We start from the raw sequence: 22,987 nt of genomic DNA on the forward strand, positions 1-22,987 counted from the left end.
TATAGACTCTAGTCTTCCTCATATTGGCAAGAGGAAAGTTAGTGTAAAGCTTTTCAAATGTAAGACATATCATGCCACTTTTTTCTTCAGTAGAGCCCAAGTTCATATAGACTGAAAGTCAAAATTGTCATGATGGCTACTGAGGCCCTCTACATTATGTACCATTAGCAACACTCATCCCCTATGCTTCTACTGTAAGCCTTGGATGACTCTTCTTCCTTCGCACCAGCTGAGTGCTGTTATTCAAACATGCCATGCAATTGCTTCTGCATGCCTAATGTTTACTTTGTCTAGACATCCCTTCTCCACCTTGTAGAACACCAATTCTCTCAACAACTTCAGGTTTTACTCATGTCACCTTCTCTATGAGGCTTGAATTGATCATTCTATCTTAATAAGTTACCTGTACTCTGGTCCCCTTTCTTGCTTTATTTTTCTTCAGTAGGATTAGCACTGTTTAACCACTATATAATTTAATTATGTGTTTTGTTTATTGTATATTTCCATTCAGTAAAAGCATACTTCATGGGGATATTGTTTTTGTTGTTGTTTGTTTTGTTTTTTTAGTTTTGCCACTGATTTATCTTTAACACATAGAAAATAGTATCAGGCACATATCAGATACTCAAATAATATTTGATGAACAGATGAATAATACCTATTCCTGAATGGATATTTTTATTCACCATTTTCTTCTTACAACTTACATTCTAAAATATAAATATATTTACCTTAATTTTTATCTTGATGTGAATTATATTAAAGTACACAGAAAAGTGCAGATATCACAAGCATACATATTGGATAATTTTTAACAAAGTAAGCACTGATTTGTGCCCAGATAAAGAGACATTATTAAGATCTCAGAATCCTCCTTCTGCTCTATTTTTGTCACTACCATCCAAAGAATAATGATTACCCTTACTTATAAAACCCTAGATTAGTTATCCCTATTTTTGAACTCTATAGAAGTGCACAATACATCCTTTGGGTCTGCCTTTCACTCACCATTACATTTGTGAAATTCATCCATGTTATATGTAATTGTTGTTTATTCATTCTCATTCTGTTTATATTTCATTGCATGAATGTATATTAATTTCTTTACTGTTTCTCCTTAGCTGGGCATTTGGGTTAGTAGTAATAGCCTGGGATATTACCAGTCATAATTTCCTGAACATCATATTACATGTCATATGCTGTTTAGACACATTTTGTTGATGAACGCCTAAGATTTAGCTAGGCAATATTATTCATACTCTATCTTAATTCTTCAGAAATCAGACTTTTTTCATCCTTTCATTTTCTTAATTCAATCAAACACTACTGTCCACTTAATCTTATACTCTCTTCTTCTTTAGCTCTTCTCACAGTTCCATATTCTCTACACCCTGATTTTCATAGCCTCATGTCTTTTCATTATTTCCTTACATCTCACAAATACACTAATTTATCTAATCTTGAAAAATATTCATACTAATTACATTATGTAGCTGAAGCACAGAATTTCATATCAAACACATACAAACCAATCAATAATCATGAAATGGGCAACATACACATGTAAATATATGCAGAAACAGCATGGAAACAAATTGCCCATATCATCTGCACTCACACCAAACTCATCTCATATTTATCTCACAAATATCAACTCAATCATCATTTATATCCTAACCCAGTTTTAACCAAAGTGTTATGAGCTTGTACACATCCAGTACACTGTACTCACCACGCAGAATTTTGCTCCACTTTTGGCATAATACACTTATGAGACCCACACTTGAGTGTCAAAGGACAATTGATAATTTTGAACAGTTAAATAATGAGCAGTGAGCATTGACATTCGAAATAGGGACTGTTTTATTTCTTCAACAATATAAAGAATGTCTTATTTCTTCAAGAATGTAAATACACCAGTAGTTTCATGTGAGGTTGTAAATTTCTTGGAGATGGGATGGTGAGGTTACTATAGAGTGAAAAATGTAGAGAAAGGCAAAGGATACCAGAAATCTTAATGAATGTGAGTAGATATGAGAAGCTATGAGGCAGGCTCTAAATAAAAGTAGAGAATACTGAAATAAGCCAGTTCTCTGCCCAAGCTAGAGACATACTGTTGAGGAAAATAAATATTTTCTTCAGAAGGGAATTTTGGGAGAAGAATGGTGAGAAGGAATTAAACTGGAAGCAGCTGTTGCAGCTAGAATCTCCTACCCCTAAACAAAGTTCTGTGATTCCCTTAGGAATTGTGTTTCTTCTGAATATAAAATTATGTCCTGGGAACCAAGGACTGGAGTGTGAGACAGTCTAGGCTCCCTGAAAGTAGTATTCCAGAAGAAAAATTTGACAAAATAGAAGAAAGCAATAGCTCCATTTTTTCACAAATTCTGACACAATCAGGAATATAACAGTAATGCAACATAATCCAAATCCTAACACCCAATGATAACACAAAATTTTATGTGTCCATGCACATTGGGGTTCTAAGATGATGCAGACTTTATTTCTCATGAGGTCGGGGAAAATGTCTGCTCTCAGAACTCAGAACATGATATATACTTCAAATATTTTATGGTGAAATGGATGAATGAATGAATGAATGATTAAACCCTGTGTATCTCTATGAATTTCTAGGGATCACAAACTCATGCAAAGATACTTCACAATCTGACTCCCCTTTGAAGACTATTAACTCAGCCTGTGAGGAAAAAGGTACATCCTCTGTATCAGAATACTTCTCCTGTGTCTCCTCTTTACCCATGCCCTCTTGTGGTGGTAAGGAAACAGAAGAACTAAAGTCTAGTTAGATAAGGTTTTGGGAGTCCGAGTAGATGTGTCCAGCTCTGCCTCTCTGCTCAGGCACTGAGAGAAATATGTACTTTGGTCTTATTCTTAATTTGCTTCTCCTTTCCTTTCAGTCAGTGCCTAGGTTTCTTTCTCTGGACTAACAACAGTAACCCATCAAAAATGCTTTTAACTTTTTAATTTTTGTGCATGTGATGGGGAAAAATTCCATGGATATACTTTAGGAAAAATAACATCCTTTAGAGGTGGGGCAATTCATGGGTACAGTCTCCACAACTGATATATTTCAATTAAATCTAAAAATGAAAAATTAACGCAAAGTAGAACTGTAGCTAATAATAGATTAGTAATATCCAGCAGTAGAAAATATGCAAATGCTCTACGTGGATATTCAACTATGTGAAGAGTATTCTATATATGATACTTTGCTGAAGATGAGCTCACAACCAAAAATTGCAAAACATAACTGTAAGGCCGAGTCTTCAAATATAACAAACAGCAAGTTTTTACTCCCAAGGAGATAATGTAATTGAACAACATTATAGGGAAGGTAGATCAATATAACTAAAACTATGAAAGATATAAAAGATACACAATTAAAGCACTATCAAATAAAAAATGAAACATTTGAAAAACAACCAAGAAATTTTAGACATGAAGTTTATTCCAACAAATTATGTAAATTCACCCAAGCATACCACACTCATACAACCTTCATATATAATGACCATCTCAACCCCATATTCCCTATAAAAAGTTGTTGAGGAAACATGACAGACATAAATGATGCACACATCAGATTTTATTCACTAAACATGATATATTCTCCTGTAAAAACTAATACCACAAACATGAAAATTGTCTTCATCCCCATTCTACAGTGACACTCTACAATGACCCAGATGCAGATTGAATGTGTTTTAAGAAGTAAAAGTTTCGACATAGAGTTGGAAGTTTTCAAACAGAGGAAGGGGCTTAATGTGTTTGTGAGATTTTATTTCATGAGGGACATGAATTTACCTAATCACTTACTGAAGCCTATGAATTCGGTTCCCTGGGAAAGGGAAATAAGAACAATTAACTGGAGATTTTCATGATATATTGAAATCCATGGGAGTGCAGCATGCATTCAAAAAATAAATTGTCCTGGGGCAAAACAACAAACTAAAATGTACTGATAAATGGGGAAGGTCCTAAGAGAGGTTATCACTATGACAGTTAGAGGTGAGAAACTGAGTCAGGCTCAATGTGGTTAAGGGATGCTGAGAAAAATGGTGTCACTGATGCGGCCAAGTGAAGCTGTACCAGAGGGAGTGGAGGGGGGCACCTGAGAGGCAAGATGTGGCCAATATTGGGAGGTGCAAACTGGAGCCAACATCAGAGATCTTCTTGGAGGCTCTTACCCAAGCTCAGAATGAGCAGTTCTTACAACTCCCAGATCCAGCAGAACCCTGAGTTCAGAAGCTTTAGCATGAGGGAGGAGGCAACTGGGAACAAGAAATGGAAAGTCAGTGGATTTTTATCCTGCAAGTTGTAACTTCCCCAAGAAGCATTTAGATTTCCATGAAAAAATTGACAACTGACAAACAGAAGCATTTAATTTATGGGCATACATCAAATTTATTCTTCAGGTAAGCAGAAATAGAGGTAACAAAGAATACATGCACCTAATTCTATGCCAGGCAGATTGTTGAGCCTCTTATACACTGTACAAAACAACACAGTCCGCTGATTTGTAATCCAGCCCCACAATATGCATCATTCCAATACATGTTTTTGTATACTTAGATTTTGGAACGCTGAATAGGAACTGAGCTATAATCATCATGAAGACAAAGGCCATAGGCACTGTTGTACATGATAGAATTTGACTGTTTACTGAATACAAGAAATAACATTTGTGTGGTTTTCCTTCTCTTTCCAAGAATTCTCAGACCTGACAAAAGAAAGTCCGGAGCCTGGACCCTCAGGGTTGTTCCAAGACAACAGGCAGATGGCAGAGAAGGATCCAAATTCAGAATACCACTCCTGTGTCTCTCCTGAAGACAATCCCATCCATACTGGTAAGGGGGTAGGGGACAGACAGGACTGAAGATGGAGCAGGAGGGAAGGTAGAATAGAATGACATCCTTGAGATGAAACTGAGTCCTGTGCTTAGCAACTGGAAAAATCGCCCCATATCTCAAGGACTAGTCCAGGATCTCTGAACAATCTATGCAAGATTTTCTGTCTCCTTGGGGGAGGCTCCTAATTTAAAATCCAAGATAAATATGGAAACTCATTACCAGAGAAGGAATTTGTGGCAAGTCTGAATTCTTCATCCCCATTCTACAGCGACACTCTACAATGACCCAGATGCAGATTGAAAGTGTTTTGAGAAGTAAAAGTTTTGACATAGGGTTGGAAGTTTTCAAACAGAGGAAGGGGCTTAATGTGATTATGAGATCTTTTTTCATGAGGAACCTTAATTTACCTAGTCACTTGCCCTAACCCTGACCCTAACCCTGACCCTAACCCTGACCCTGACCCTGACCCTGACCCTGACCCTGACCCTGACCCTGACCCTGACCCTAACCCTAACCCTGACCCTGACCCTGACCCTGACCCTGACCCTAACCCTGACCCTAACCCTGACCCTAACCCTGACCCTGACCCTGACCCTGACCCTGACCCTAACCCTAACCCCTAACCCCTAACCCTAACCCTAACCCTAACCCTGACCCTGACCCTGACCCTAACCCTAAACCCTAACCCTAACCCTGACCCTGACCCTAACCCTGACCCTGACCCTGACCCTGACCCTGACCCTAACCCTGACCCTGACCCTAACCCTGACCCTAACCCTTTAACCCTAACCCTAACCCTGACCCTGACCCTAACCCTAACCCTAACCCTGACCCTAACCCTGACCCTGACCCTGACCCTAACCCTAACCCTGACCCTAACCCTGACCCTGACTCTGACCCTGACCCTAACCCTGACCCTAACCCTGACCCTAACCCTGACCCTAACCCTGACCCTAACCCTAACCCTGACCCTAACCGTGACCCTGACCGTCTTTCAAGGGGCTCTGGGTCTGTACACTGTCTCAAGTCTGGAAATTGATTAAGGAGCCATGACTCTGTGTTTTTGTAATTCAAGTTAGACTTCTGTTCACTTGACCTAGAACTCTTTTGTTTATACAGCTCAGAAAAGAATTTAGTAGACTGCCCATCTATTGTATTTCTAGGTACCACATGATTTACTACCCAACACGACAGATCTCTGCAAGTCAGATTATCTTGACTCCTACTTTGAGTTTGCTATCTATTGTAATAGCCACGTCCACTTTGTCTTTGACAATTAAGTGCTGCCACCTGACTTCTCCTAACTCAAAATCTGGTCATCCCCATCATGTTTAAGGATTCCACCTCAGTGACAGCAGTTCTGTGGGAACTGATCTACCGAGAAGTGAAACCACAGAGCTCTTCAAGGATGATTACACTAGCCTCACAAATTTATTCCTCACAGTTCTGGTAAAAGGTGTATTCTCTGGACATTCCTGGGGTGTAGAGCAGACTTTCTATGATAAATCCTCTGTAACATTCCAATCTGTCTAAGTATATGGATCCCCTCATCTACATTATATCATGGCAGTTCTGGCATTTCAACCTCTGGTAATGTCAGCCACATTTTGATTCATGTTTCAGCCAACGATTTGAACAAACTGTTAATGCCTTTTCTAACCACTCAAGCTACAACATTGAATGCAGAATCTCTACTTAGCGGACCCATATCAATAAATTCAGCTTGATCTAGCTTTATATTTCTCCCACTATTATCCCACACCCTTAAAATCTGTTGCCATATTCCCCTGATTTCTGTCTACATAAATTGGAAAACTCACACAATTCTTTTGGAGTATGATTTAGCTCCTCATGGGTGATGCATTATACCTCACCTTTTGGGGCCTGTTGGGACTTAGTTTAGTTACAGGTGTGGAAGAAATGAGGGATGGTGGGGGTGGGTCATGAAAGGAATTAGAAGTATCTTCCAAGTCATTTGCTTCAAGGCATTCATTTGCATTTTCATCTGGTGAAACATGATTAATCACTCTAGGGCTAATCCCTTCAGGGATTGCCTACTCCTCAGGGCAGCCTGGAGGTGGGGCAGTTATGTCCTCAGGGAAGACTTATACAGGGTTATCTAGAGAAGACTGAACATGACCTTGGGTTTCAACTTCTCTACTGACATCATTATCAATCTACATTCCATTTTTCAGGGTCCCATTCCTTTCCAATCAATGCCCTCAGTTTAATGGCAGACACCATGCAAGATTGAGATTTCAGTTTACATTGAAAAGTTGCTACTCTAGCAATAAGATTCTGAGTCTGATTTTCAGAGATCTCAAGCCTATGATTACAAGAAATGAGATTTTCCATCAGGACACACATAGAAACGTTTGCACCTGTCAGATGGCACATAAGCTCCTCATTTGAAGCCTTAAGCTCATCTCTTTTCCTCATTAATGCATACAGGTTATCTAACAACCAGCCAACATCTCTATACCTCCTATTTCCACAAAACTCTGTAAAGCTATCAAAAACATTATTCCCCAGAGCCTGGCTTCATACAAGCAAAGCATTCGAAGAATTAAATTTTGATATTCTGACTATCTCTTTTGCCAGCTCACCCCATAGATTGGCAGTGTCATTCTGATTTGGGGAATCAGAGTCCTTAGTGCCTTTGAGTCTAGTCAGATTAGAAAATCAATCATAAAAACCCATTTTTAAGATTCTGTTTCTTAAGAACCACGCCACCTTTGGTACCAAGTTGTACTATCTAGGGTTCTCTAGAGAAACAGAATCAGCAGGAAATATCCATAGATAAAAAATGCATAAAAATGGCTCACATAACTTTTGAGGAATGCAGAGTCCAAAATCCATAGCGCAGGCTGTGAAGCTAATGACTCCAATGAAGGGTCTCAATGAACTGCACAGGAGAGTCTTGCCACTGAAGTAGGAAGAGAGACTGTATGTTCTGAATCCTCCTCAAAAGCTTTCCAGTGATTAGATTAAACATCACTCTTTTTTTTTAGCATGTTTTTATTATATTTTTAATACATGGGCAGGCACCAGGAGTCAAACCCGGGTCTCTGACATGGCAGGCGAGAGCTCTGCCACTGAGCCACTGTGGCCCACCCTAAACATCACTCTTTGCAGAAGACCCTCATCTTGTCTGATTACAGATGCAATCAGCTTTGGATGCAGCCAATGTGATCATGATTTAATTCTATGAATTGTCCTCATAGTAACAGACAGGCCAGCACTTGCTGAAACCAGACAAGTGGGCACCACCTGGCCAAGTTGACACATGAACCTGACCATGACAGTATATAACTAGGAATGGAAGTGGTAGCTTTTAGTACAAGCACTAAATATTGTCAAACTTCTTCCTAGGGCAGTTATACCAGTTTATACTTAAATTATCATTGATACCCCATTCAGTGGTACAGTTTAAATGCTTTAGTTTATTGCACATAAATTATACCTTGATAAATTTAATTACATTACAAACATAGTAATGAATAACATTTGGCTTCCCTGTATAGTCATCAATAATTGATATGATCAGACTTATTAATTTATGATAACCTAATCATTGTGAAATGGAGCCTAATTTTAATTTAATTTTGCTTTTTAGCTTCTTGGTCATTCTGTTTCCTTCTTGGATGTGGCTTGTACATATCCTTGGTTTGTGTTGATCTGTAGTCTTTGATCCCCTTCTGGCCTGGCTGTCTGTCCCAGGCTGTGCTGCCAGAGTGTTAGAACTTTCTGGACACTAATTCATCTAGAATCAACAACATGAGCATTGCGAATATCTTCTTCCCCTGTGGTATTTTGTTGATGGAGTCTCCTGATAGTTTTATTTTACAGAAATTTTTAATTTTAATGTATTTACATTTATCACTCTTTGCCTGCATGGTTTGGTGTGCCATAATCAAGAAATCTTCCTCCAATGAGATTATATCAGAGCTTCCCCTATATTCTGTTCTAAGTGGTTTATAGTTTGCTTACTTCATCCTGAGTCCTCACTGGTGCATGAGCTGATATCAGGGGTGGCAGGTGGCCCAGCAATGTCCCTTGCTTATATTTAAGTTAAGGCACTCCTTAGAGATGCAGATCTAGGTACCATCCATCTACCATCTGGCTCCTGGTTGAGTGTCCTTGGATAGTGTGGCTATCCTTTTTACTAACAGCTGTCAGCCTGCAAAAATACATAGAGCATCTTCATTTCCGCACCTCCACAACCCTAAATCTGCACCCTAACACAGCAACCCATCATGTCACACTTACCCATCCAGCATGGCCAATCATATATCACAGCTTACATAGCAATCTAAGCTCATTTGCATTTAGCCAATCAGCCAAATACACGTCGCACTCTTGCTGCTCCTCCCCTCCGGCCCACCCTATATATGCAATGTTATTTCCTCAATAAAGGTCTTTGGTGTTCCAGCCCTTGAACTCATCCAAGTCCCGTGGTTTCTGTTTAACCGTGCGTGCCCACAGCCCTGTCGAGCCCCCTGGGGAGCTAGGCCAGCTCTCCTGACCCGCCAGAAGCCGAACCAAGAAGGGCAGCGGGAGCCCTAACAGAAGGGAAAAACTCCTGCATATAGCATGGTGGAAATCAAATGTAATTGAAACAAGCTCAAATTAATGCCTAATTCACAGAAACACCCTTATGTTTACAAAATCCATGTGGGAAAAATAATGCAAAATTTTCCTCTAAAGAATGTACAGAAATAGTGTTAACCTACTGAATCCTTCTGGTGTGTGACAGGGACCTTGGGCTCCAACTTTTGCTAGGGTGTTAGTCTGCCAAAGCTGCCAGAATGCAACACACCAGAGATTAATTAATTAATTAATTTAATTTTAATTAAAAGGGATTTATTTAGTCAAAAATATATAGTTTTTCAGAGGAAAGTCAGCTAACTTTCAACTGAGGTTCTTTCACACAGGAAGCCACAGGGCAATCTCTGCTGGCCTTCTCTCCAGGCCTCTGGGTTCCAACAACTTTCCCTGGGGTGATTTCCTTTCTGCATCTCCAAAGGCCTGGGCTTAGCTGTGAGTGCTGAGATGAAGTATGCTGAGCTGCTTGGACTGTGCTACATTGAGCTCTCTCATTTAAGCTTCCTGCCAATTAAATCAAACATCATTCACTGTAGCAGGCAGGCCTCCTAGCCAACTGCAGATGTACTCAGCTTCACATGCCATTGGCTCATGTCCATAGCAATAAAACTAGGCACCTTCCCCTGGCCAAGTTGACACCTGAACTACCACAGGGTCCCTTCAGCTTTCTAAGTTTGGCTTTGTGCAGGCCCCCTTCTCTCTAGCCTGTGCTAGTTTTTAAAGGGAATGATCTCATTCTATGCCTTCCTGCTTCCTTTTTGGTCCTTGGGGAAAAGAAACGCCACAGAGAAAGCTATTCTGGGCCAGTTAGGTAGAGAGAGTAATTTCCTAGGGAAAGCAGGGTCTGGAGGGCTCATGGGGAACTTCTGGGTTGGGGAAGTCAAGTCATGTTTCAGTCCTGGATCTGGGGATGGGTCACATGGGTGTGCATGGCTTGTGAAATCCCACTGTGCACTTTTCTGAAGGTTTGCTATGCTTTCATAAAAAGTCTATTAGAAATTGCATGAGGCTGAAGCTGAAATTGAATGGTATGTGCTGGTTTTCAGGATCCATTTTATTTCTATCTTTTCCCTTCTTTTGATATTTCTCCCATTTTCTACCTGGAAGAAAATCCTCTCTCTGTTTGAAAGACTCTCATGTTTTTAAGGATCAAATGGGGACTTCAGGTTTTGAACTTTGCCCCCTCCTGCAGGGAACTGGGCCAGCCCCATTTCGCTTTCATAGGCATGCTTGAATTTTTCTAAAGAAGCTACAGGAGATTGATACCACTATGAAGCAAGGTTCCCATTTCCATGAGCTGACAAAGAGGGAAGAAGACTGTGTGGACCTGTGTTCTGTTGCAGCACCAGGGGTGCCTCTGTGATGTCAGAGATATCAGGAGCAATTGGAAGAGGGACACTTTAGAGTCTATGCTGGGAGCACAGCATGCTCTCAGGTGAGCAGGCTTTGTAGGAGAATCTGCAGCTCTGATTCCTGCTCCCAGGCCCCAGCAGGCTCAGCTTCTAGATTGTGTCCAGCCCTTCCTGCCCCAATATGAGACTTGGATAGTCTCCCCACTTTGTTCCTGATTGAGATTGCCCTCTTCTGCCTCAGCTACAAATGCTGTTTGTCCCACACCCACCCACCCCAGCCTGGTCTGTCTGAGTGATCTTTTCTCTCCCTGTGCATCGCAGTGCAGACATTTTTACTCACCACAGTATTTTCTGCCCTTCTCTGCTCAACATGAGCTCTCTGAGGGCAGGACCAGAGTATTCTTGACATGTCTGAGGTTCTGTGCGGGTGTAGGAGGACTGAGCACTGTCCTGGTCAGCCAGAGTCCTGAACATATAAGGATAAGAAGAATTTAGGGAATGGAGGAGAATGTCATTTCCCCCATGCTACTGGAATGGAACTCACATCACAGACATGTCAAGTATCAAAGCAGGATAATGAGGGACTTGAGAGTATGGCCTCAGACTGGAGACCTCTACTGGGACCTTTGTGTCAACCACATTCCTGTGCATGATGTGTCTTCCTGTCTTGCAGGCAGGGTCTAGGGTCAGGGGTCCCTGCTCACATAGAGTGGGGTGTCTCTTCACCCAACAATACTCATTAGGATCACACTCTGCTAGGCTCTATACCAGCTCTGGGAGTACAATGGGGCCTCAGGCAGACATGGCACCTGTTCCTGCCTCTGCCCCAGGATCATACTGTCTGGTAGAAGCCAGTACGACATCAAAAATAAACCTACATGTGATAAGAAAGACTTTACTCAAAAGAGTCATTGCAAAGAGGGCACAGACTATGGCAATAGAGGGCTCTGCAAAGAGGATTTTGGGGATAATCTTTCTATGTGGACCAGGGGCTCATCTACTGAGATGTCTCTGCATCTGCCTACCCACAGATCTCCCTGTAAACACAGCAACCAAAACCACAGGGGCCTCCCCTGAGAGTCAAGATGCTGTTTCAAGGTGGTGACACCAATAGTGGCCCCACACATGCTTTTACTTCTGAAAGCCTCTGCCGTCCTGCCCTCAAGTTTGAACATTTAGATTAACCCTCCCTTCTCCAGTTGCTGTTGTGGCCCAGTGTTGGGGACCTGTAAGACAGCTCCTGTTCATTCCAGGCCTACAGAGAAAGGTTACTTTGGGGAGGAATGTGAGTTTTCAGGAGAAAGCACAGTTTCCTACCTGCCTTCATCTTCTGCTTGATGCTCTATGGGTGCCTCCTTCCTGAGAAACATCTCCACATCCACACAATTTGCACCAGAAGATGAGGCAGGGGTGACATTTATCCCCACCAGAAAACAGCACTAGGAAGTAGGAGTGATGCTGTGAGGTGAGCAACTCCCTTCTTTGCTGAGAGTAAAATGGCCAGTCACACACACCAGACTTCTTTCCCTCACCTTTTCTCATTGTTTAAATGAGATTATGCAAATATAAGATGGGACTCACCTAAGGCCAGTGTCTGGGCTCATCTACATGAGTGAGCTAATTTAGGGAGATTGGGATGGATCTAAGTTCCTTTTTCTTCCCATGCTAAATGTTTCTGGAATACCAGACAAAGGCACAGAGGCACTCCGGGTTTTTCCAGCAAATTCCCCTTCTGACACTGTGATCTCCCAACCTTGGTAGACACAGGTTCTTTGCTTCCTGAGGTAAGAGCCACCAGAAACTCTTCCCACTCCACCTGGGTGGATTGAGATCCATGCTCTTTGGTGTCAGAGCCCTTGTCTCACATCCTGAGGAGGCCTGGTGTGTGTGATAGGCTGAGCAAGGCTACTCTCAGCCATCCCTGATGGGCACCTGGACCCCAAGGAGGAAAACAACCCAGCAGGATTGAGATGAAAAAGGGGACTCCTACAGAAAAAGGACTTAGTAACCAGTCCTGAGGAGGGAATTATGTTTTTATCACCTCATTCTGAGAAACAAAGAGGCTTCCTGGAGGCAATGCCTGGGCATCAATATGGGTAGTCTTAGCTTCTCCACTACAGACATAAGTTTCATAAGGGCAAGCCTCAAAATCCAGGGCTTGGTCTGCTTTCTTGGGAGTCCCCAGTGGTTGAGAGGGTACCTGGGGTTTATCAAATGAGAAAGTTCAGTGGTTTCATATATATGTATATCTTTAGGGGTATTTGGGCTAAGCCCATTCTAAATTTTACATGTTGTAAAGGGATGTTGACAATATGGAATAGGGAGATGGAATTGGTTGATGTTCTGGAGAGCTGGCCCATCTGGGTTTCAGGACTTATCTGGTCTAGGAAGCCAACGGAGGTTGTAGGTTCTTGAAAGTAATCATAGTGCATGGACATTTTTCTCTATTCTTTTTTATCATCACAATTGGCTTTTTTCCCTTTTTTGTGAAAAATAACATATATACAAAAAAGCAACAAATTTCAAAGCACATTTCAATAATTAGTTATAGAACAGATTTCAGAGTTTGCTATGAATTACAATTTCACAATTTTAGGTTTTTACTTCTAGTTGCTCTAAGATACTGGAGACTAAAAGAAATATCAATACAATGATTCAGCAATCATACTAATTTGTTGAACCCTACCTTCTCTGTATAACTCCACCACCACCTTTGATCTTTCTCCCAATCTTTAGGAGTATTTGGGCTATGTCCATTCTATCTTTTTATGTTGGAAGGTTCTGTCTATAATATGGGATAGGGGTATGGAACTAGTTGATGTTCTGGAGAAGATTGCTTCTGCATTTCAGGACTTATCTGGTCCAGGCACATATTCACAATTTGTAAGTTTCTGGACAGTTACCCTAGTGCATATAACAATTGTAGAACCTTATATAACATGTTTCTGGCTTATTTTTGGACACCACCTTGTCTCCAAAGTTTATTCAGCTTATTTCATGCCTCATGACATTCTTTGTTTTTGTAGCTGTACCATATTCCATTATATAGATGTAGTTTGTCATTCTGCTTCTCAGTCATTGTAACATTTGGTTCCCTCCATCTATTATGTATCATGGATCATATCTAGAATAAACAATGTCTTACAGTATCCTCACTTGGTTTTACAATCAGGAGCATTCTCAATTTTAGACAATTTTCATTGGTTCACAGTGATAAAAAACCAACAAACACAGCATCAACAAATGTCAAATCAAAATCACCCCTTATTACATGTCCTCCCCCCGAATTAGTTGTCTCTGGTAGTGCTGTGGTACTGTTGATGTCTTCCTGTTAATTACTGGCCATGGAATGCATTTTTATTTTCCCCCTTTAATCCTTTATTATTGACTTTTTGTCCAATATCAAACCTTTGAAACAGTTCATGGGAGAACTTATTTACAGCTATAGATTTAATAAGTGGAATACATGGTCCTATATATCCCCTTTCAATTATATTCACCTTCAATATGGCAATGTTATAACCCCACTAATTGATTACCATCAGTCCTATCCATTCCCTTGCATTTAAGTTCAACCTCAGTGGGTAGCCTTTCCCCATCTCTAGCTTTTGTATACCTCTAGGTCTGCTCTTTTCTACAGTGTAACCTCTGAGATTACCTTTACCAGAGTCATAATTGTAAAATTATACAGTATCTTTCCTTTTGTGTCTGATTCTTTGCACTCAGAGTTATGTCCTCATTCATGATGTCATATGCATTGGGACCTTACTTCATCTTACTGCTGCATAATATTCCATCATATGTATATATCACATTTTGCTTATTCACTCATCTATTTATGTACACTTCAACTGTTTCCAACTGTTGGCAGTTGTGAATAGTGCTTCTATGGACATTGGTGTGCAAGTGTCTGTTTGTCATTGCTTTCAGCTTTTCTGGGTGTATACCAAGTATTTTTTATTGCCAGGTCATAGGACAACTCAATATTTAGTTTTCTGAGGAGTCACCAAACTATTCCCATAGTGGCTGCACCATTATACATTCTCATCCAAATTCCACACATCCTCTACAACAGTTGTAATTGTCTGATTGTTTAATAGCCACCATTCTTATAGGTGTGAGGTGATAGCTCATTGTCATTTTGCTTTGCATTTCCCTCAGCTAATGAAAATGAGCATTCTCTTCTCATGTTTGTAGCTATTTGTTTGTTCTCTTTGGAAAAGTATCTATTCATATGCTCTGGCCATTTTATAACTGGGTTGCTTGTTCTTTTGTGATTGAGCTGCAAAATTTCTTTATGTACACAGAATATCAAGCCTTTATCCAATATCTGGTTTTGAAATACTTTCTACCATTGATTTTTCTCCCTCTTCAAATTTTAGTAAAGCCCTTTGAGGCACAGAGGCTCTTGATCTTGAGGAATTCCCATTTATCTATTTTTCTTTCTACTTGTGATATGTGTAAAGTTTAAGAAGCTACCTCCTATTACTAGACCTTGAAGAGATTCTCCTGCATTTGCTTCTAGAAGTTTTATGGTACTGTCTCTGACATTTAGGTCTTTAATCTATTTTGAATTAATTTTTGTGTAGAGCATAAAGTAGGAGCACTCTTTTCATCCTTTTGGCTACTGATATCCAATTCTCCCTTGCCTACTTACTGAAAAGACTATTCTGTCCCAGTTCAGTGGATTTGTGGGCTTTATGAAAATCAATTGCCCATAGATTTGGTGGCCTATCTCTGCACTCTTGATTCTATTTCTTTGGTCAAAATACCTATCTTTGTGTCAGTACCTTGCTGTTTTGCCCACTGTGGCTTTATATTAAGCTTTAAAGTCAGGAAGTGTTGGCCTTCCCACTTCATTCTTCTGTTTTATGATATCTTTAGCTATTTGGGGTCTCCTTCTCTTCCAAGTAAATTCAATAACTAGCTTTTCCAAATAGAGTAGATTATTGTGATGTTTGATTGGTATTGCATTGAATCTGTAGATTAATTTGAACAAAATTGACATCTTAATGACATTCAACCTTCCTATCCATGAGCATGGAATACCTTTCCATCTATATCTGCTTTTATAATTTTCTTCCTATTGATCTTCTTGTGCATTTTTTGATTATTAAACCATTTTAGTAGCCTTGAAAAGAAGGGTCTCCAAAAATATTGTAGAATATTGATGACTATATGATATGTGATTTCTCAATATCCTTATGCATATTTTATTCAACCCTAATAACTAAAGTGCTGGATTTGGCTCCTGTGTCTCTGATCCCATAGCTCCTCCAAATCTACTGATTTTTGAGGCACAATACAAGCATATGTCAACTATTTCACATCAACCCTTTCTTTTGATATTCTTTCCCAAAATCTTATTTTTGCTATTTGTTTAATTTCATTCTGTTCTATGTGCTAAGAAACTTCCATGAGTTATTGCACTAAATCCTCAGAACAGACAAAATAACTGAGCATCATCACTCCCAATATACAGAATAGGAACTGGGGATCCAAAGGTCATTTGATCCACTTTGATGATCCAAGAGTATTCTTGGACCTTAATCATGACTCAGCAATTTTGTTTGGGCTATTTCTTCCACAAGATCCCAGGCTGTAGCAAAGAAAGGAGTAAAAATGAAGAACAGGAAAGCCCTAAGGGGAACAACTGCATATCCTAAGTTTAAGACATTGACCAAAAACCACATCTCCCCTTCAGCCATGGCAAATGGAATCCTTACAGGTTGAGAAAACACTTCCAGTTCCCTCTATAGTTCCTAGGATTAGGGCCCAGAGGGCAAACCCACTATCCACCTCTAAAGAAAGAATTGTCCAGGCCTGCATTCCTTAGGGTCAGAGAAAACGAGACACCCTGTTCACCCAAAAGTGCAGGATACAGATGAAACCAAGGGATCATTTCATGCCTTCAGACCACCTGACCCCTGTTTTTATAGCTCAGTGAATTTTTAGCCCCACCTTAATAATTAAAATCTGAGGTAGCTGCCAAAGATAGCTCCCTATATTCATTGATTTCCTTGATTCTCAGAGAATTCTAGAAGGAAGAGTATTTCCTGGGTTTCTCCAGACCTTTCTGTTTGTGACAACTGATGAACTAGGTCACCCCATTATTGTCAGAATTCATGGGGCAGGATATGGCCTATGAAACCTGGGACCAGAAGTAAAAAAAGAAACAGCCTATTCCCCCAGCCCCAATGGAGACTGAATCACTTCAGAAATGATGGTGGCTACATGGTTGGTGGAATCTGCATCTCCTTTACTTTCCCCTTAAATTTTTCATTGAGCTTGGGTACTCAACCAGGGGCTAGTCTGCCTTACAAGATGGTATTTTAGAAAAATAAAGAAGCATTCAGAGGACAGAAACATAACAGGATGGAAAGAGCAGCTCATTTGCTATTCCTAAAAATATCCTATCTCCAGAGAACCACCCATGCAGGTTAAACAGTGTCTCCTCAGACACCAGAACATGGGAAAGTGACCCTATTTGGAAATAAGGTCTTTGCATATGTAATCAAGTTAAGAAGAGCTCATACTGGATTATGGTATGTCCTAAATCCAATATTAACTAGTGTCCTTACGAGAAGAAGAAATTTGGACTTAGTGAATACAGGGGGGAAATGGCCATGTAAGGATGGAGTTAAGTTATCACAAGCCAAGGAATGACAGGACTCAATAGAAGCTGGAAAATAAAAGGAAGAATTCTGCTTTAGAGCCTTCAGAGGGAGCATGAATGGGCTGACAGCTTGATTTAGGACTCCTAGCCTCAAGAACTGTGAGAGATGAATTGATGTTTTAAGCAACCCAGTTTGTGGTAATATATTTAGGGAAGGACTAAGAAACTAAATCAACATACAAATTTTGTTAACCCTAGTCATACTTCTTTTTCTATGTTAAAGTGGGTTATTCAGCCTCCATATATTTGCAAATTTTATGGTGCTCTGCCAGTTATTAATTTCCAACTTCATTCCAGTATTATTTGAGAAAGTGTTTTATGTAATTTCAATCTTTTAAAATTTATTGAGATTCGGTTTATTACCCAGCATCTGGTCTGTCCTTGAGAGTGATCCTTGGGAACTTGAGGAAAAAAATGTGTATACTGCAGTTGTGGGGTATAATGTTCTGAAAGTGTTTGGTAAGTTTAGTTCATTTATTGTATTATTCAAAATCTGTTTCCTTATTGATCCTCTGTCTAGATGTTCTATCCATTGATGAGAGTGGGGAATTGAAGCCCCTAGCTATTATGGTAGAGGTGTCTATTTCTCCTTTCAGTGCTGTCAGTGTGTGCCTCATGTACTTTGGAGCACTCTGGCTCAGGATATAAATATTTGTGATTGATATGTCTTCTTCTTGAATTGCACCTTTTATTAATACATGGTGTTTTCATTTATCTCTTTGAATTGTTTTACATTTGAATCTAATTTGTCAGATATTCATAGTTTCCCCCATCTTTTCTGGCTTTTGTTTGTGTGAAAGATCTTTTATCAACCTTTCACTTTCAATCAATTTTTGTCCTTGGATCTAAAGTGAGTCTACTGTAGACAGCACATAGATGGGTCCTGTTTTTCATCCATCCTGCAGGTCTACATCTTCTGATTGGGGGAGTTTAATCCATTAGGATTTAATGTTATTACTGTAGAGGTGGTACTTTCTTCTACCATTTTGCCTTTTGGATTTCACATTATATCTTATTTTTTTCTCTTTTTACATTTACTGATGGTCTTCATTTCTACACTCCTCTCCAGACTTCTCTCTCCTGTATGTTCCTATCTGCCTGTAGTGCTCCCTTTGTATTTTTTGTGTATCTTGTCTCTTAGTCACAAATTCTCTCAGTGACTCTCTAAAAATAATTTAATCTCCCCCTCATTTTTTTCAGGGCAGTTTTGCTCGGTATAGAATTATTGGTTGGCAGGTTTTTTTCTCTTTCAGAATCTTAAATATATCATACCCACTCCTCTCAGAAGAGTGCCTGGCATGTAGGGGACCATCAAGACATAGTGATTGAAGGAACAAAGCATATAAAGTTAGACTTAAAATTCTTAATTAGAATAATGGCTACTAAAGGTTAATTCCTTATACCTAGATAATAGCAAATATGATTTCTGGTAGATTAAAGTAATTCACATAGCTGTGGATGGCTCTTCACATGGATGCTGTGTCTATGTGAGACATTTTTGTAAAATTCTTTGATATTTTGAATGAAGTTTTGCAGCCAAGGGCCTTCCTAGTATCAAACTATAAGGCAAAAATAGTCAAGAATCTGAAGTAGCGACATCTTTATGGTGACAAGATTTTCAGGTAGGTATTTCCAATTATATACACAAATGTGCTTGGATGACATTATTCTAAAGCCTTTCATACACATGTTTCAGTGGATAGAACTTCCAGCCCCCTTTCTTGAGCTTTCTTCTCATAGTATATAGTCAGGTTGTAATAGAAGGAAGTGTTTCTTTCCAATTCTTTTCCAAGTCTTCGGCCATCTTCTTGTAAAGTTTGTGCTTTTGATATGTGAAGTTTATATTTTTACACACTGCACAAAATTTCTTCTCCATTTCTGAACAGACAAACTCTTCCTCAGTTACATTTCTCTCAAGCTATAGCACATGTTCCTTTTTGTCTAAAAGCATTGCTTTATTACATCTTATGCATTTGTGTTTTAAATCCTGTAGGTAGTAAAAAGTGGAGTTACAAATAGAAAACACAATAGCACTGGCATTTATATTTATTATGTCATCACCCTTACTGGAGATCTTCATTTCTTCATGCAGCTTTGATCTATTGTCTAGTGCCCTTTACTTTCAACCAGCAACTCTCTTTAGCATCTCTTGTATGGCTTGTCTAGGGGTGACAAATCTCTCAGGTTTGTTTATCTGGCAATGTCATAATCTTTCCCTCAATTTTTAGCTATTATTTTGTTTATTACCTTATATTTTGAAGATATTTCAGCAGCTTTTGCTAGGTCACCTCTCTTCAAACGCTGAATCCAGAAAGATTAAACAAATGCTTTTTTCTCACTATGTATAAGTTTTCCATTAGCAAGAGAAGATTTCAAAGGAATTTTGACAATCTTAGAACAACTTTCAAATTTGAGACTTTTTTTCATAAAAACACTTTGCAGCCTCTAAATACTTGAAGGCCCCAATGTGGACTTTATGAGATTCTGGGTCCCAAATTTCCCTGAATCACACCCTAACATTTGCAATCTCTTCTTTTATTTCTCCTCCCAATCCCACCTTGACCAACATAAAAGGCAGCCTTGAAGAATAAATTTTAAAAGGTCATTAAAAATGGGTTGGGGAAGGGAAATGTGAAATTTAAAAGCACTAGCTTGGATGGACAGACTTCTTTCATCTTTCAGATACAGATGGGGGTAGGTGGCACGTGTCTTCCCTATTTTTTCCCTCAGAATAATTTGCTGTAAAGTAACATTAACTCTTTTCATTAATAATATTCTATATTATTATTTTTTTACTTTTTTATGATTTTTAAACTTTTTTTAAATTGTGAAATATAACATATATACAAAAACCAATAAATTTCCAAGTATGTTTTAACAATTTTAAAGTTTGGTATGGGTTACAGCTTTGTTTTTTTCTTCTACCTGCTCCAAGAAACTGGAAACCAAATGAAATATCTATATAATGATTCAGCAGTCATACTCATTTGTTAAATCCTATCTTCTCTGTTGTACACTCTGTCCTAGTTTGCTATCTGGCCGAATGTGATACACCAGAAATGGTATGGCTTTTATTCTAGTTTGCCAGCTGCCAGAATGCAACACACCAGATACAGATTGGCTTTTAATAAAAGGGGATTTATTTCTTTAGTTCTTCAGAGGAAAGGCAGCTAACTTTCAACTGAGTTTCTTTCTTATGCAGGAAGGCACAAGGTGGTCTCTGCTGGCCTTCTCTCCAGGCCTCTGGGTTCCAACAACTTTCCCCGGGGTGATTCCTTCCTGCATCTCCAAAGGCCTGGGCTGAGCTGTGAGTGCTGAGATGAGGTGTGCTGAGCTGCTTGGGCTGTGTGACATTGAGCTCTCTCATTTAAGCACCATCCAATTAAGTAAAACATCATTCATTGCAGCAGGCACACCTCTTAGCTGACTGCAGATGTAATTAGCAACAGATGAGGTTCACATACCATTGGCTCATGTCCACAGCAACAGAATTAGGTGCCTTCACCTGGCCAAGTTGACAACAGAATCTAACTACCACAGCTTTTAAAAAGGGGAACTTATTAAGCTGCACATTTACAGTTCTAAGGCCATGAAATTGTCCATATTAAAGCAAATGTATAGAAATGTCCAATTTAAGGTATCCAGGGAAAGATTCAAGAAAGCTGATGATTTCAGGATTCCTCTCTCAATTGGAAAGGCATGTGGAAAACATGGTGATATCTGCCAGCTTTCCCTCCAGGCTTCTTGTTTCATAACAAATGAGGGGACATTTTCATTCTCCATTTCCAAATGTCTCTAGCTACCTGGGTCTAAAGCTTTTTCCAAAATGTTTCCTTTTCTAAAGGATTCCAGCAAACTAATCAAGATCCACCTGGAATAGGGGTGTCACGTCTCCCTCTAATCAAAAGTTAATACCCACAAATGGGTGTGTTACAGCTCCTTGGAGATAATCTAATCAAGTTTTCAACCTACCTGCTGAATAAGAATTAAAAGAAATGGCTGCCTCCACAAAATTTATCAGGATTAAAACGTGGCTTTTCTGGGTACATAATTGTTTCAAACTGGCATACCCTCCTCTTTTTTTTTTTTAACATGATTTTAAAGATGACCAGACAGTTCTACCTCAACCTCCTCTTTTTTTAGTGAAAAATAATATACATACAAAACCCAATAAATTTCAAAGTACATTACAATAATTAGTTGTAGAACAGATTTCAGAGTCCGTTATGGGTTATAATTCCACAATTTTAGGTTTTTACTTCTAGCTACTCTAAGACACTGGAGACTAAAAGAAATGTCAATGCAATTATTCATCACTCTACCCATTTTTTAAACTCTACTTTCTCTGTATAACTCCACCATCACTTTCGATCTTTCTCCCACTCTTTTGGGGTATTTGGGCTATGACCATTCTAACTTTTTAATGTTGGAAGTAGCTGCCAATAATATGAGAAAGGGGGATGGAAGTAGTTGATGTTCTGGAAAGGCTGGCCCCTCTGCATTTCAGGACCCATCTGAAGGTTGTACATTTCTGGAAAGTCACCCTAGTGCATGGAACATTTGCAGAATCTTATATAATGCCCTAAGTATTCTTTAGGATTGGCAGGAATGGTTTTATTGGGTTTTAGCAAGTTATGAAAGGTAGCAATGTTTAACTGAAGCTTGCATAATTGTGACCTCCAGAGTAACCTCTCAACTCATTTTGAACTCTCTCAGTCACTGATACCACATTTGTTACACTTCTTATCCATTTTGTTCAGGATGGCATTGTTGATTCCATGGTGCCAGGGCCAGGCTTATCTCTGTGAGTCATCTCGCACACCAGCAGGGAAACTCATCCCTGGACGTCATGTCCCACATAGCAGAGAGGGCAATTGTTTCACTCACAGAGTTGGGCTTAGAGAGAGTGAGGCCACATCTGAGCAGCAAAAGATGTCCTCCAGAAGTAACTCTTAGGCATACCTATAGGTAGGCTAAGCTTCCCCACTACATACATAAGCCTCACAAGAACAAGCCTCAAGATGAAGGGCTTGGCCTATTGATTTGGGTGTCCCATATCCAGGGTTTCTCTGGTGGTAAAGTTTAATCACTCCATAATTTTTTCCCACCCCTCAAGAGACTTTTCCAATACTTTTTTGGGGGGTTCTACAGGAATAAAATCTGGGTCTTCCATATGAAAGGCAAGCATTCTACCACTGAACTGTCTGAGATCCTGCCAATACTTTTTTCCCCCTGCCAATATTTTTTGATTATCTGTTTAATATACTCTGGCATGTATCCAGACATTACATTAAGCTGTGCAAGACTGAAAGTTCTCATTCTTATTCTGGAATCCCTGTGTTTGGATTGTTTAAAGGATCTATCCAAATAGGTTGAGTTAGATTATGTGCTACAGAAAATTTAGATTCTGGACAGTATAAACTTTTCTCCCTTTTATCTCAAAGATAGGTGAAGTTCTAAAATACAGACAATGTCATCCTTAA

General features: G+C 39.5%; 1 protein-coding gene across 7 annotated transcripts in view; it reads left to right on the forward strand.

Annotated features, from left to right (window-relative positions):
- LOC143665409 (uncharacterized) overlaps positions 1 to 22,987 on the forward strand; it is a 97,442-nt gene that overhangs the window by 57,109 nt on the left and 17,346 nt on the right. For 6 of the 7 annotated variants that reach the window (XR_013166943.1, XR_013166944.1, XM_077138731.1 and 3 more), the window contains 2 exons: positions 2,635 to 2,712; positions 4,731 to 4,868. Coding sequence is in view for 5 of the 7 variants with exons in the window: in XM_077138731.1 (XP_076994846.1) it covers positions 2,635 to 2,712; positions 4,731 to 4,868 (216 nt within the window). In the remaining 2 variants the exon portion in view is untranslated. The remainder of the gene's footprint in view (positions 1 to 2,634; positions 2,713 to 4,730; positions 4,869 to 22,987) is intronic. The other variant, XM_077138729.1, reaches the window with a different exon arrangement.

Source organism: Tamandua tetradactyla, chromosome 21 (assembly GCF_023851605.1).
Source record: "Tamandua tetradactyla isolate mTamTet1 chromosome 21, mTamTet1.pri, whole genome shotgun sequence".
NCBI classification, from domain to species: domain Eukaryota; kingdom Metazoa; phylum Chordata; class Mammalia; order Pilosa; family Myrmecophagidae; genus Tamandua; species Tamandua tetradactyla.